At 41.8% G+C, this 15,741-nt stretch overlaps 1 protein-coding gene across 1 annotated transcript in view; it reads left to right on the forward strand.

The window, feature by feature from the left end:
• The first annotated feature begins 398 nt into the window (after positions 1-398).
• LOC311134681 (cytohesin-1-like) overlaps positions 399-15,741 on the forward strand; it is a 30,455-nt gene continuing 15,112 nt past the window's right edge. Inside the window, exons 1-2 of the mRNA XM_084168434.1 lie at positions 399-463; positions 10,579-10,661. Coding sequence (XP_084024560.1) covers positions 436-463; positions 10,579-10,661 — 111 coding nt within the window. The 5' untranslated portion in view covers positions 399-435. The remainder of the gene's footprint in view (positions 464-10,578; positions 10,662-15,741) is intronic.

The raw sequence follows: 15,741 nt of genomic DNA on the forward strand, positions 1-15,741 counted from the left end.
CATATCCTGTTTTCCTCTCTCTGTGGCCAAACTTAGTGAATGAAGCTCTGATTCAAGCACCCAGCTGCTCTATAAAAACCCTCTCCCTCCATTGTCCCATTTTTCTCCCTCTTACTCTTTCTCTTCCTCTCTCGTCTATCATTTTCTACTGTCGTTGCATACTCTCACCTCGCTCTCTTTCTATCTCTCGCTCCATATAGAAAAGCATCTGATTCTCTACCCAGTAGTAACTGTTCCTAAACCACGCCTCGTTTCTACAGCATGGGACGCCCCAGTTCAGATTCAATTCACAGCTGTTACATTTGAAGATAGAAAGTCGACAAAAAGAATTCCTCAAAATTATTTCTAATCTGAGCTCTCCAATAAAGTGGTGCTACGTAAGTAGCAATCTGTAAAGTTTTTGAAAGGATTCGTAGTTTACAGAACGGCTAGACGATGGTTCTGAAGTCGGAAGACGGAGTGGGTAAGTAGCGATCGACCTAATTAGCCTAACGTTATCTAGCTGAGGCTATTTGATGTAGGCCCTAGCTTTATAAACAGTTAATACTTGTAGGCTATTTCTCTTTCATCTAAGTTATTGCTACATTGTTTCTGTTGGCTGTTAGTCAAATGTTTTAGCTGTACCTTTTCAGGTTGACTGGCTAAAAAGTTAATTTACGCAGCCTTCAGAGCAACAGGTCTATAGTCTGGCTTCCTTCTTATGCTAATTTCCAGACGACCTTAGAACAATAGGTTTATTGAGCGGACTGAATTGAGGCCATGCAACTATGTGTGCATTGTGTAACACTGAATTCATAATGCGTGTGTCTATAAATATGATGAAAGGGTCCATTGATTAAGTTAAAAGGATATACAGAGGCTGCATTTAAAGGTGTGTGTGTGTGTGTGTGTGTGTGTGTACACATATGTTGTGGGGATGCTCTTCTGCTCTTAAAGGTTGTGTTGTGTGGGGTGGTAGGTGTCAATTTAATCAATCAAATGTGTATTTGTATAGGTAAACAGTTGTCACAAAGTGTGTGTGATTTGTGTGCAGTATTGCCACTGGTGAGTGGTTTGTTTTGGCCTATATGTGTGCCTGGATCAATATGAATTTTCCCAATTGACAGACAGACAGTGAGAATTTTAGAGAACATTTTAAAGGCCCCCATCTTGTATTTCTTTTTTGTGTGTGCAATTTGCATATTTTTTTTGCCAATTTCCTGCAATTTTCCATGAGAGAAAATGTTGCAGTTTTCAAGCTAATTTCTAGGGATTCTACATATTCTGCCATGGAGCTGAGTTGAGCTGCAATTCTATGCATTTTGCCATGGCTAATGCTGTGTTCTTTTGCTCGAACTTAATAACAAAATCAATACTGCTAAATTAATTGTTTTGGGAATTTTCAAATCCCTTGACTGTCTAGCTTTTTTATTTTGGTGATTGTTAGTTCTCAAAGATAAAAAAAAAAAAAAAAGGTCTGTTATCTTTTCTGCATACATTATATCTGGTTTAAGTTTACACTGAAAGCGTTTTTCCATCCCGAACATTGGGAAAAAAAAAAAAAAAACGCTTACAAGGGTTTCTATGGCAGAAAAATCCCTGCCTACTTCAGCAGAGGATGCACTAGAGTATCCTCCCGGCAACTAGCGCGGAAGTTTTTTAAATCCTCCACACGCCCATTGAATTGGCTGTTGTTTTCTCGAAGGAGAAAAGCATGCAAACATTTAATAATGATACCATACTTTTCCTTTTATCTATAAAATGTCTTGCACATCTAGCTACATTTGTTTTTATCACTTTACACATTTATTTTGGGATTCCACCCCTGTAAACGTAATTTGCCTGATGACCTGCGAGTGGAGGAGAGTCTCATTTCATACAAGGGCACTTGTTTCCACATTCCCTCTCCTCGATTACCTTTGACCTTTTTCAAAAGCAGGAGAGGATGGAGGAGAGAGGCGATAGGAGTCGAGTAAAACTTATTGAGACTTACCCACTCTCTCTCTCTCTCTCTCTCTCTCTCTGTGTCTCTCTCTCTCTCTGTGTCTCTCTCTCTCTCCACTCTATCTGTATCTCTCTCTCTCCACTCTATCTGTATCTCTCTCTCCACTCTATCTGTATCTCTCTCCTCTCTCTCTCTCCACTCTATCTGTATCTATAATAATAATAATAATAATAATATGCCATTTAGCAGACGCTTTTATCCAAAGCGACTTACAGTCATGCGTGCATACATTTTTGTGTATGGGTGGTCCCGGGGATTGAACCCACTACCTTGGCGTTACAAGTGCCGTGCTCTACCAGCTGAGCTACAGAGGACCACTCCTCTCTCTCGCTCTCTCCACTCTATCTGTATCTCTCTCTCTCCCAGTCTCTCTCTCTCTCCACTCTATCTATATATCTCTCTCTCCCAGTCTCTCTCTCTCTCCACTCTATCTGAATCTCCTCTCATCCCTCTCTCTTTCCCTTTGGCCTCATCTTTCTCAGTATCAGACACAGAGGGTGTGTGTGACCAGGGAGCTCACCACAACCACATGATTGTGTGTGTGTGTGCCAGTTAGCCAGTGGTTGGGGAACCTCTCAGTCATGGCACACAACACCTTAATGAGCAATCAGCAGATCAGTGCGCTAACACAAGTCTTCAGGTCTCAGGCAAGGTTAGTCACCAATGCATGTCTAGTTCACCTAACTGGAGTTGAGCTCAGTGGTGCAGTGAGGAGAGGGGGACCCCTAGTGGCTGAATAACAGTATCAATACTAATACTATATCTAGCATTTTGACACTGCTAATAGGCCTATACAGGTCTTTCCAGGACTTAATAGGTTCTTTGCAGATTTATATCAGAAACTGAGACTGTAGCTAATGGACTCACAGCAGTCCAACCTAAGAGCACACATTGAGTAATAGGAGACTGCTCAGTGGAGGAAGGGGAGGACCATCAGCAAAATAGTGAAAATAGTGAATTTCAGCAAAATAAAAATAGTGAAACATTAAAGTTATCCTTTTTAGATAAAACATACTAAATATATCACATGTCACCAAATAATTGATTAAAAGACGCTGTTTTGCAATGAAGGTCTACAGTAGCCTCAGCAGCACTCTGTAGGGTAGCACCATGGTGTAGCCGGAGGACAGCTAGCTTCTGTCCTCTTCTGGGTACATTGACTTCAATACAAAACCTAGGAGGCTCATGGTTCTCACCCCCTTCCATAGACTTACACAGTAATTATGACAACTTCCGGAGGATGTCCTCCATCCTATCAGAGCTCTTGCAGCATGAACTGACATGTTGTCCACCCAATCAAAGGATCAGAGAATGAATCTAGTACTGAAAGCATAAGCTACAGCTAGCTAGCACTGCAGTGCATAAAATGTGGTGAGTAGTTGACTCAAAGAGAGAAAGACAATAGTTGAACAGTTTTTAACAAATTAATTTATTCAGAGAGAGGTTTGTTTGTATTTTTTAAAACGTTCACTTAGCTAGTGAATGCAGATAGCTAGTTTAGCCTACTCAAAATACCCGGCTCAAACAGAGAGGGATGCTATGTTAGCTAGCTGGCTATGGCTAGCCAATACTGGAACTCTTCCAAGTTAAGGTAAGCTTTTGGTTGTATTAATGTATTGCCACCAGGGCCCGCCGTTGTAACTGCTAAACGTCTTTCTGACTGTACGCTGTACTGCATGATTGTAGTGCATTTACTAACGCACTAGTTCTAGTAGCTATGTTGACTTTGACGTGACAACGATGTAGGTTGTGTGTAGGTTGTGTTTTTTTTCCGGCTGGTCACAGACTGCTGATTTGTTGTGCACTGAAGTCCACAAGCGAAGGGAAAAGGTGAGAAGAGGAGAGTGCGTAGATAGTTGCTAGAAGGAATTATATATATATATATAGAATGAGCAAAGTGATCATGCTGCTATGAAAGTGAACTGTGTTTGTGTATGATCAGGGGTGTATTCATTCCACCGATTCTGTTGAAAAACATTTCTGAAACGGGGATAAACATACCTGAATTCCTCCAATATAAATTAATTTGCAACTGTTGGACTAATGATTACACCCTAGATCAGCTCGATGCAGGCAGGAGTGTGCAAGGCGGTATTGAATGTGTCACTGTCTTTCCACCTTGATGACTCAAAATTCTCTCGACCTGTGCACCTATCTATGTTGTAAACTTTAATTCATAAGCTAGGTTGTAGCAACCTCATGATGGGTACAGGGAAAATTCAAGTATCATGTAGTAGCCTAAACCTATCAATGTTACATTGAGCTGGGTGAATGGAATATGAATGACAGTCATGCTCATAAAAAAAATAATCATCCTCTCTCATGTTAAACAGCACCGACCACCACTGAATAGTTTTTTTTAGCGTCTCTTGGAGGGCAAGTTGTTCATGTTGCCTGATAAAAAAATAGTAGATAATGAAATAATTCACCCACTGTTCATATGAGCTGTGTGTGTGTTCACATTCATGTGATTTTGTGGAACAGAGGACCCCTTGTTACATGATGGTTTGTTTATAAGTCAGAGATCATATTCAGAGCTGGAGGATATTGGTGTACAATTCGACAGTCATGAGTGTAGAGTAGAACCACACACACACACACACACACACACATATCTAGGCCTATGTGTGTGTGTCCACAGGATGGAGACTGTGTATAGGCCTAATGCTTGGCAGGAAAGAGGGAGGAGTTGAGCTTGAGGGAGGGTTTCAGTGGTCTTTCAACAAAAGGTTAGAGCGATTGAGCTGAACACTCCTCTGGCTCACACTCACACACTTGCTCTCGCTCTCTGTCTCTGGTGGGGTGGAGCAGCTAGCCTCTTACCTTGTTCTTTGTCATCCTCCTGTCTCTCTGTGTCTGTGTCTCTCTGTGTCTCTCTCTGTCTCTGTGTTGGATTAGGAGTATGTAGTGTGGTGGTGTGACAGACAGATGGTAAGCCTGGTAGGTTAAGAGTTAAGGACAGTCTGCCCAGCTGCTGAGGGGAGAGGTGGGCCGTGTTGGTTATTTTAGTATCGCACCACAGGATTGGAGGGCCAGACTGGGGCAGGAGGCTCAGAGGGACTGGGACAGTCGGTTATACAGCCAGTACTGGACTGGACTGGGATACAATTGGGTTATACTGGGAAAGAAGAACTAATACTGGGTTGCTGTACTGGGAGAGAAGTCTGGACTATATTATTGAGAGAGTACTGCTACTGTGAGAATGGATTAGACAAGGACTAAGACTGGACTAGATTTAAACTGGACTAGATTTAATCTGGACTGGACTAATTTTTAAACTGGACTGGACTATATTTAAACTGGACTGGACTCGGGCATAACTCTTAACTGCGAGACTCGCTGATACTAGTGAGCTATCCTGAGCTGGACTGGAGTATTTCTGGGCTGGACTGGGACAACTGTCTACTACTGGAACTGCACGTCTCCTGGCACAGTAGACAAGGCTAGAGAGTGTGTGAGAGTGGGGTCTGTGGATACTCGTAGACAGAATAAAGGGTGTACTGGGAGACACCTGTGTCTGGACCTGTGTTAGACTGGGAACAGTGGGAGGACTGGGAGAGACAAACTCACTCCGGTAGGAACGTGTGTGTGTGTGTGTGTGTGTGTGTGTGTGTGTGTGTGTGTGTGTGTGTGTGTGTGTGTGTGTGTGTGTGTGTGTGTGTGTGTGTGTGTGTGTGTGTGTGGCTCAGTTGGTAGAGAATGGCGCTTGCAACGCCAGGGTTTTGGGTTCGATTCCCACGGGGACCAGTATGGAGACAAAAAAAAATAAATGTATGCACTCACCACTGTAAGTCACTCTGCTAAATGACGTAAATGTAAAATGTGTGTACTAGGGCTGTCCGACAAAAATAATAAACAATAGGACATCATGAAAATGATCGGAGAGGTTGAGAGTAGAAGAAGTTCAGGAGCAAAAAATAATAATAATTATATATATATATAATATAATTATTGTAAAATTAACTCTGTCCATAAGGTGTAGATACTAAGTATAGATCGGAAGTAGAGGCCTGTGCATTGTTGTTCACTAATTTACTCCAAGTAGGGAAAGGATGGCGGGGTTGAAAAGTAATAAAGGGGAGTATATATATAAAACACATGGGGGATTGGAAGTGATGCAGACAATTACATTGATAGAAGATACAATCTATCTGCAATATTAAGCTGATCCATTCCCCCCCCCCCCAATTTTTTATATATTTTTTTTTATTAAAAAAACTAGTCGTCTGTTCTTTCAACCAATCGAGTGGTCAAAATGTTTAAACGTGTATTTTTCCATATATAGACACATCCTATGTGTTTTAATCAAATCAACTATATGCACTGAGCTTGTCTGATGCTTTAAGCAAACTGTTTGATGAAATAATTAAGACACACAATTGACTAGAGGGAGTCCGACCGCAATTGTTTTGATTGTGCTGGACCTGGCTCAAACTTGCTGCACTGTGTTAAAAAAAACAACGAGTGACTGTGTGACTAGCACCCGTTGTCTCTTACTCCTCCCTGTTGCAGCGACCACCACAGAACATCAATAGTGTGTATCGCGCTGTCCATGTTGCTGAAACTGCAACATAATTACAGCTATTATTGACTGAAAAGTTATGTTACCGAAATCCCTAATTTGTTTAGGAAAAACATTACTTCAACCCTTGCGTGACACGTATGCATCGCATGTGACCAATAGGGCCTGACCTATAGCATATGTGACTTGTTTCAGGAAACTTGGCATATGTCGCGGGTCACTACTTCACAGTAGAGCCGTTTTTTGGCAGATATACCTTCTGGAATATGTGAACTTTTATGTGCCTTAATAACAAACTTGTATGCTATCTGTGAATATGTATAAAATTGTTAAATTACAAGCGTAGTTGGTTTAGCCACAGAAAAATACCTCAACCTCATTATCTCAGCCATGATTGGCTGAGATAATGAGTGGGCTGGACATGCCGAGAGATGAGTTTGGATTGGTCTGCCATATAGCACGCTTCTGTCTATTAGGCTGGTCAGTATGTGTAGGTAATCCTGTCTAACGCTGCTTAAAAAAATATATACATCGTGTAGTAGAACTGCATAAGTGTTGCTCTCCACTTTCGGGAGGACAGAGTTTTGAAATCAGTGGAATTGGAGTATGATAGCTGAGGAGATGGAGAAAACACCTGTCTCCGGATTACATCTTCAAACTAAGGGCAACCATAGCATCCGTGACAGGGAGAAGCGTCCAACCATGATGTATACGGGTAAGATAGTCTAGCTATCTACATTTTCAGATATTACACGTTTCTAATTTTGACAGTCGTTTTCATTTCAAGTTAAAGTGTACTGTTAGCTAGCTAGCTACTGTTAGCTGGCTGGCTCGCTAGCTAACGTTACATGTATGATCTTATTATTCGTATCTCAGAGCCTTTTGCTTTGCTAGTTATAGCCTAATGTTAGCTAGCAAACATTGAACCTGGTTGGTTATCTACCTGCAGATTCATGCAGGGTAGTAACGTAATGAGTTGGGGTTATGGTTCATTGTTTAGCTAGCTACATGTCTTAACAAAAAACTCCACTATGCAAGTATCAATTTCAATAGAATGACAGTTGATAGACGTAGCTGGTAAATTCGCTCTGGCTATCTACTCCGATTTCAGAGCACTCTCGTCTGAGTGTGCCAGAGCGCAGAATAACTGACGAATTTACGAATGCTCAACACCCGTTGAAAATGGCCGGTGTCAGTAAACGTTGGCAAAAAAGCGTAAATTGTTGCAAGCAGCACAGTTGCAGTCACCAATGCTCTGGATAACATAAAAACAGCCTAACCAGCTCTGCTAGGGTGAGTAAAATGGTCAGTGAGCTGTTCTCTCATTTGTGTCTGGAAGTTGCTAGCAAGCTAGCCAACGTTACCTAGTTAGCTTGGGTGCTTGACTGCTGTTGTTAGGACAGAACGCTCGGATCAACCCGTAGAGAGATTGTTGGAGCTTTAAGAGGGTGTGAGCGATGCTGAATGGGTGTAGACAAAGAAGAGCTCTCCAGTATGTACCAAAACATTGAAAGGCCATTTTCTCAAAAGTGAGGTTACAAGTTTATAAACTTTCAAAGCAGAATTACTTTCCCATTGTTCCTCAAATGCACTGTATGATATACCATTTTGTAGCTCTGTGTCTCTGCTTTTATCCAATGTAAAAAAAAATATTGTTACGGTATTAAGACTAAACAGGATGCGCTCTTAGGCCTACAGCTTGATGGTGGTTATACAAAGCTGCTATACTAAGCCTACTAATGATGACATTACTTATTATTATAATGATGATCATAATAGTAATAATAACAATAAGAAGATCAAGGGAAAAGTAAAATTAAAAATAAAATAAAAATAATCTGTCTTATTTCTGTAGATACAATTGAAGTCGGAAGTTTACATACACTTAGGTTGGAGTCATTAAAACTCGTTTTTCTACCACTCCACAAATTTCTTGTTAACAAACTATAGTTTTGGCATGTCGGTTAGGACATCTTTGTGCATGGCACAAGTAATTTTTCCAACAATTGTTTACAGACAGATTATTATTCAAGGCCTACCTCCAAACTCAGTGCCTCTTTGCTTGACATCATGGGAAAATCAAAAGAAATCAGCCAAGAAAATGGTAGACCTTGTCTGGTTCATCCTTGGGAGCAATTTCCAAACGCCTGAAGGTACCACGTTCATCTGTACAAACAATAGTACGCAAGTATAAACACCATGGGACCACGCAGCCGTCATACCGCTCAGGAAGGAGATGCGTTCTGTCTCCTAGAGATGAACGTACTCTGGTGCCAAAAGTACAAATCAATCCCAGAACAACAGCAAAGGACCTTGTGAAGATGCTGGAGGAAACAGGTACAAAAGTATCTATAGCCACAGTAAAATGAGTCCTATATCGACATAACCTGAAAGGCCGCTCAGCAAGGAAGAAGCCACTGCTCCAAAACCGCCATAAAAAAGCCTGACTACAGTTTGCAACTGCACATGGGGACAAAGATTGTACTTTTTGGAGAAATGTCCTCTGGTCTGATGAAACAAAAATATAACTGTTTGGCCATAATGACCATCGTTATGTTTGGAGGAAAAAGGGGGACGCTTGCAAGCCGAAGAACACCATCCCAACCGTGAAGCACGGGGGTGGCAGCATCATGCTGTGGGGGTGCTTTGCTGTAGGAGGGACTGGTGCACTTCACAAAATAGATAGAACGTTATGTGGATATATTGAAGCAACATCTCAAGACATCAGTCAGAAAGTTAAAGCTTGGTCGCAAATGGGTCTTCCAAATGGACAATGACCCCAAGCATACTTCCAAAGTTGTGGCAAAACGGCTTAAGGACAACAAAGTCAAGGTATTGGAGTGGCCATCACAAAGCCCTGACCTCAATCCAATAGAACATTTGTGGGCAGAACTGAAAAAGTGTGTGCGAGCAAGGAGGCCTACAAACCTGACTCAGTTACACCAGCTCTGTCAGGAGGAATGGGCCAAAATTCACCCAGGTTATTGTGGGAAGCTTGTGGAAGGCTACCCGAAACGTTTGACCCAAGTTAAACAATTTAAAGGCAATGCTACCGAATACTAATTGAGTGTCTACGGACAATTCCTTTGACCTCATGGCTTGGTTTTTGCTCTGACATGCACTGTCAACTGTGGGACCTTATATAGACAGGTGTGTGCCTTTCCAAATCATGTCCAATCAATTGAATTTACCACAGGTGGACTCCAATCAAGTTGTAGAAACATCTCAAGGATGATCAATGGAAACAGGATGCACCTGACCTCAATTTCATGTCTCATAGCAAAGGGTCTGAATACTTATGTAAATAAGGTATTAGTTTTTTTTTTTTAATAAATGTGCATAAATATCTAAAAACCAGTTTTTGCTTCGGCATTATGGGGTATTGTGTGTAGATTTTATTTATTTAATCAATTTTAGAGTTACGGTGTAACTTAACAAAATGTGGAAAAAGTGAAGGGGTCTGAATATACACACCTCTTAGTTGAGTACTAGGCCTACGTGTACAAAAGACACGTCACACCAGTCTTCAATAGATAAAATTGAGAACGTTTGAGAACTTTAGCAGGTCATTTCAATTTATGTTGTAGAATACCTTGAGAAGTCTGCAACTGTTGTTTAGTAGCCTAAATAACCTACCTGTGGTTCTGTACATTTCGTGGATATTTCTCAATTGTATCTGTGTGTGCGTGTGTGCGTGTGTGTGTGTGTGTGTGTGTGTGTGTAAGGACTGTAAACAGGCAGAGGCCTACAGTGTTGAAGGTGTAGCCACCACACAGCCAGTGGCAGTAGTGCTATGAAAGGGGGGCCTGTTACACACATTGACCTCTAAACTATGCCGCTGTGGTCTGATAGGAGCTGCCATGAGAGAGATTACTTCATAAGCTTGTATGTAAATCCATTCTGTTCTCTTCTCCTCCCCTGATGAAATAGCACATGGATTTGCTACTCATGTTTGGAGTTTGGGGTGTAATTTGATGGATGTAGGCTGTGCGTTGCCATGGTGACCCAGAGCACTGTTATCCTCACTCTCTACTTCTCTCTCCCTTTATCTCTCTTCCTCTCCCTGTCTCAGTGCCTGACGATCTGAGTCCCGAGGAGAAACAGGAGTTGGAGAGCATACGCCGCAGGAAACAAGAACTACTGCAGGACATACAGGTAACATACACTTCAGTAGCGGCCGATGGAGCCTCAAACCATTACTGCCAAATGCAAAGCAGCTGATTCTGTTATTGAATGTCAATTTTCTCTCTCTGCGGTTTTAATTGTTTAAACCTGAAAGAGCATGTCCTGAGAATTAGGACGACCTCCTCCTCCACGCTGGGCCTGATTTCTACTCGCACGGTATGCCCTCTTCACTGGCCGATCATGAAAGCGGTAGAGAAGGAGAGAGGAAGAGGGAGGGTGCTGAAGGAACACATTTGTCCAATAGAGCGTTACACTCTAGATCAGGGGTTCCTAACCGTTTTCCCCAGGGCCCCCTTATTCACTTTTGTAGTATTGTTTATCGAGATAGCCTATATTAAATATACCACCAGCTTGATTTTGTTTAATTTGAGGGGCCTATGCATTTCTGGGAGTTTTGAACCTAATTTCCTGCAATTCTACCTGGTTTTACAAGACTCGTGATATATTTTAGGCAGGCTATTTAATAAAAGTAATAATAATAATAATAATAATAATAATAATAGATAAGGAAAATAGTCTAGAACCGATTTCCCCAAATGTTATTCCACTACCAAATATGTTTTGTTATGATCATTTATAGTGGGGAAAAAAAGTATTTAGTCAGCCACCAATTGTGCAAGTTCTCCCACTTAAAAAGATGAGAGAGGCCTGTAATTTTCATCATAGGTACACGTCAACTATGACAGACAAATTGAGAATTCTTTTCTCCAGAAAATCACATTGTAGGATTTTTTATGAATTTATTTGCAAATTATGGTGGAATATAAGTATTTGGTCACCTACAAACAAGCAAGATTTCTGGCTCTCACAGACCTGTAACTTCTTCTTTAAGAGGCTCCTCTGTCCTCCACTCGTTACCTTTATTAATGGCACCTGTTTGAACTTGTTATCAGTATAAAAGACACCTGTCCACAACCTCAAACAGTCACACTCCAAACTCCACTATGGCCAAGACCAAAGAGCTGTCAAAGGACACCAGAAACAAAATTGTAGACCTGCACCAGGCTGGGAAGACTGAATCTGCAATAGGTAAGCAGCTTGGTTTGAAGAAATCAACTGTGGGAGCAATTATTAGGAAATAGAAGACATACAAGACCACTGATAATCTCCCTCGATCTGGGGCTCCACGCAAGATCTCACCCGTGGGGTCAAAATGATCACAAGAACGGTGAGCAAAAATCCCAGAAACACACAGGGGGACCTAGTGAATGACCTACAGAGAGCTGGGACCAAAGTAACAAAGCCTACCATCAGTAACACACTACGCCGCCAGGGACTCAAATCCTGCAGTGCCAGACGTGTCCCCCTGCTTAAGCCAGTACATGTCCAGGCCCGTCTGAAGTTTGCTAGAGTGCATTTGGATGATCCAGAAGAGGATTGGGAGAATGTCATATGGTCAGATGAAACCAAAATATAACTTTTTGGTAAAAACTCAACTCGTCGTGTTTGGAGGACAAAGAATGCTGAGTTGCATCCCAATAACACCATCCCAACCGTGAAGCATGGAGGTGGAAACATCATTCTTTGGGGATGCTTTTCTGCAAAGGGGACAGGACGACTGCACCGTATTGAGGGGAGGATGGATGGGGCCATGTATCACGAGATCTTGGCCAACAACCTCCTTCCCTCAGTAAGAGCATTGAAGATGGGTCGTGGCTGGGTCTTCCAGCATGACAACGACCCGAAACACACAGCCAGGGCAACTAAGGAGTGGCTCCGTAAGAAGCATCTCAAGTTCCTGGAGTGGCCTAGCCAGTCTCCAGACCTGAACCCAATAGAAAATCTTTGGAGGGAGCTGAAAGTCCGTATTGCCCAGCGACAGCCCCAAAACCTGAAAGATCTGGAGAAGGTATGGAGGAGTGGGCCAAAATCCCTGCTGCAGTGTGTGCAAACCTGGTCAAGACCTACAGGAAACATATGATCTCTGTAATTGCAAACAAAGGTTTCTGTACCAAATATTAAGTTCTGCTTTACTGATGTATCAAATACTTATGTCATGCAATAAAATGCAAATTAATTACTTAAAAATCATACAATGTGATTTTCTGGATTTTTGTTGAAGTGTACCTATGATAAAAATGACTAGACCTCTATATGCTTTGTAAGTAGGAAAACCTGCAAAATTTGTTGCACCTATTAATGAGAAAGCTGTACACACAGAATACAGTACCATACCATAATTTTGGAATCTAAAAACCTTTTCCTGTAAATCAACAGTAATTTACTGGCTACTGTGCTGCCTGTAATTTACTGTAAATCAGTACCACCCCACAGAATACAGTACCATACTGTATCTTTGGAGCGCCAAATACATTTTGAACACTAGTGGGTGCATGGTATTGTTTTTTCTGGCTTATTGACATATTTTGTGGCGTGCCTTGTAAGAGGCTATATTTGTTGCACCCACTACATTTTACATTTACATTTTAGTCATTTAGCAGACGCTCTTATCCAGAGCGACTTACAGTTAGTGAGTGCATACATTTTTCATACTGGCCCCCCGTGGGAAACGAACCCACAACCCTGGCGTTGCAAGCGCCATGCTCTACCAACTGAGCTACAAGGAGTGCTGTACCAATTTAACTGAAATGTGGTAGTAGTTCCCTAAAAATGTAATGTGTATAGGGGACAGATGAGTGGCAACAAGTCTCAAACATTTAATGGTTGAGTGTTTAGCCATGTCCTTTTGGTCTGTAGCCCTTTGTTAAGGCCTCTACAAGTGCAAGTGATATAAAACACCAAATATTAATTGGTATGCTGTAATATATAAGCTCCTGAGTGGCGCAGTGGTCTAAGGCACTGCATCGCAGTGCTAACTGTGCCACTAGAGATCCTGGTTCGAATCCAGGCTCTGTCGCAGCCGGCCGTGACCGGGAGACTCATGGGCGGCGCACAATTGGCCCAGCGTTGTCCAGGGTAGGGGAGGGAATGGCCGGCAGGGATGTAGCTCAGTTGATAGAGCATGGCGTTCGCAACGCCAAGGTTGTGGGTTTGATTCCCACGGGGGGCCAGTATAAAAAAAAAATATATATATATGTATTCACTAACTGTAAGTCACTCTGGATAAGAGTGTCTGCTAAATGACTAAAATGTAAATGTAAAATATACACTGTGGCCAGTTTATTAAATACACCTAGTACCAGGTCGGAACCCCTTTGCCTCCAGAACAGCCTGAATTCTTCGGGGCATGGCATTTTTGCTCAATTGGTATCAAGGGACTAACGTGTGCCAGGAAAACATTCCCCACACCATTACGCCACCAGCCTGTACCGTTGACACCAGGCATGTTGGGGCCATGGAATCATGCTTACGCCAAATCCTGACTCTGCCAACAGCATGACGCAACAGGAACCGGGATTCATTGGACCAGGCCATGTTTTTCCACTCCTCAATTGTCCAGTGTTGGAGCCGCTTCTTCTTGTTTTTAGCTGATAGGAGTGGAACCCGGTGTGGTCGTCTGCTGCAATAGCCCATCCGTGACAAGGACCCCGACGAGTTGTGCGTTCCGAGATACCGTTCTGCACACCACTGTTGTACTGTTCCGTTATTTGCCTGTTTGTGGCCCGCCTGTTAGCTTGCACGATTCTTTCCATTCTCCTTCAACCTTTTATCAACAAGTTGTTTTCGCCCACAGGACTGCCGTTAACTGGATGTTTTTTGTTTGTCGCACCATTCTCGGTAAACCCTAGACACTGTCGCGCGTGGAAAGTCCAGGAGGCCGGCTGTTTCTGAGATAATTGAACCGGCACGCCTGGCACCAACGATCATACCAAGCTCAAGGTCGCTTAGATCACTCGTTTTGCCCATTCTAATGTTCAATTGAACAGTAAGTGGATGCCTGTCTGCCTGCTTTATATAGCAAGCCACGGCCACTTGACTCACTGTCTGTAGGAGCGAACCATTTTCATAAATGGGGTAGTGTACCTAATAAAATAATTACACTGTTAGCAATTGCTGTAATTTTATTACAGTACAGTTTAACAATAAAATACTGTTGCTGTTTTGCTGTATATTTACTGCTGCATTCTGTAAATTATGGTGTTTTGTGAAAAGATTTTGTAGGAAGGGAAAGAATTGCTGACCTCATTAACATATTTCGAGTCGTGGCAATATTTGTTGCACCCGTTAGTGAGAATGCTGTACCAATTGAACTGATATGTGGTCATAGTGCCCTATCAATTCAATGTGTATAGGGCAGCAAGTCTTAAACCTTTACGTGTTTTGGCAAATCCTTTTTGTCTGTTTTGTGCTGTAGTCACGGCCAGTTTGGAAGCCTTTGTTTAGCCCTCTAGAGGTGCAAGTGATATAAAACACAAAATATTCATAAATATGTTGTAATTTACAAATACCTAGCAGCCAACCTGCTTGCACCAATCTCATGTAATTACAGTAAAATACTGGAAAAATACCAATATTATGAGTATAGTAGCATTTCTTACAGTATAGTAGGTTAATTCTACAGTTTTGTACTCTATCGTTGCTCTGATATTACAGTAACTTACAGGAAGCTGGTGGCAAGTTCCTGTGAATATTACAGTAATGTACTTGGCACTAGCCAAAAGGTATCTTGTTAGAAATACAAAATACCTTGAAGGCCAATGTATCCTTAATTACAACAAAATTCTCAGTAATGGTTACAGAAAGGTTTTACATGCTATGACGTGTTTTCTTATCAACCTTAGTTTAATGCACTGACTAAGTCGCTCTGGACAAGAGCGCCTGTTAAATTACCTAAATGTAAAAATTAAATTGCAAAGCACACAGCTGGGTATTATTCTGAGATCCACCCTTAGACTATTTGTATTTTGATCAAATTAGCCCTAGTTCGGGGGCGGAGCTAATTAGAATGATACCCAGGCGTGTTCTTTGCAAGTGTTCATTTTTACATTTAGGTAATTTAGCAGACACTCTGATCCACAGTGACTTACAGTCAGTGCATTAAACTAAGGTACCGGTAAATAAACAAGAACATAGCACAGTCATAGCAAGTAAAAATATTGTTACCGAGAATGTTGTTATAGTTAAGTGGGCTATTTGCAAGTTTATTTTT

Source organism: Coregonus lavaretus (assembly GCF_964263955.1).
Source record: "Coregonus lavaretus genome assembly, chromosome: 1".
NCBI classification, from domain to species: Eukaryota; Metazoa; Chordata; class Actinopteri; order Salmoniformes; family Salmonidae; genus Coregonus; species Coregonus lavaretus.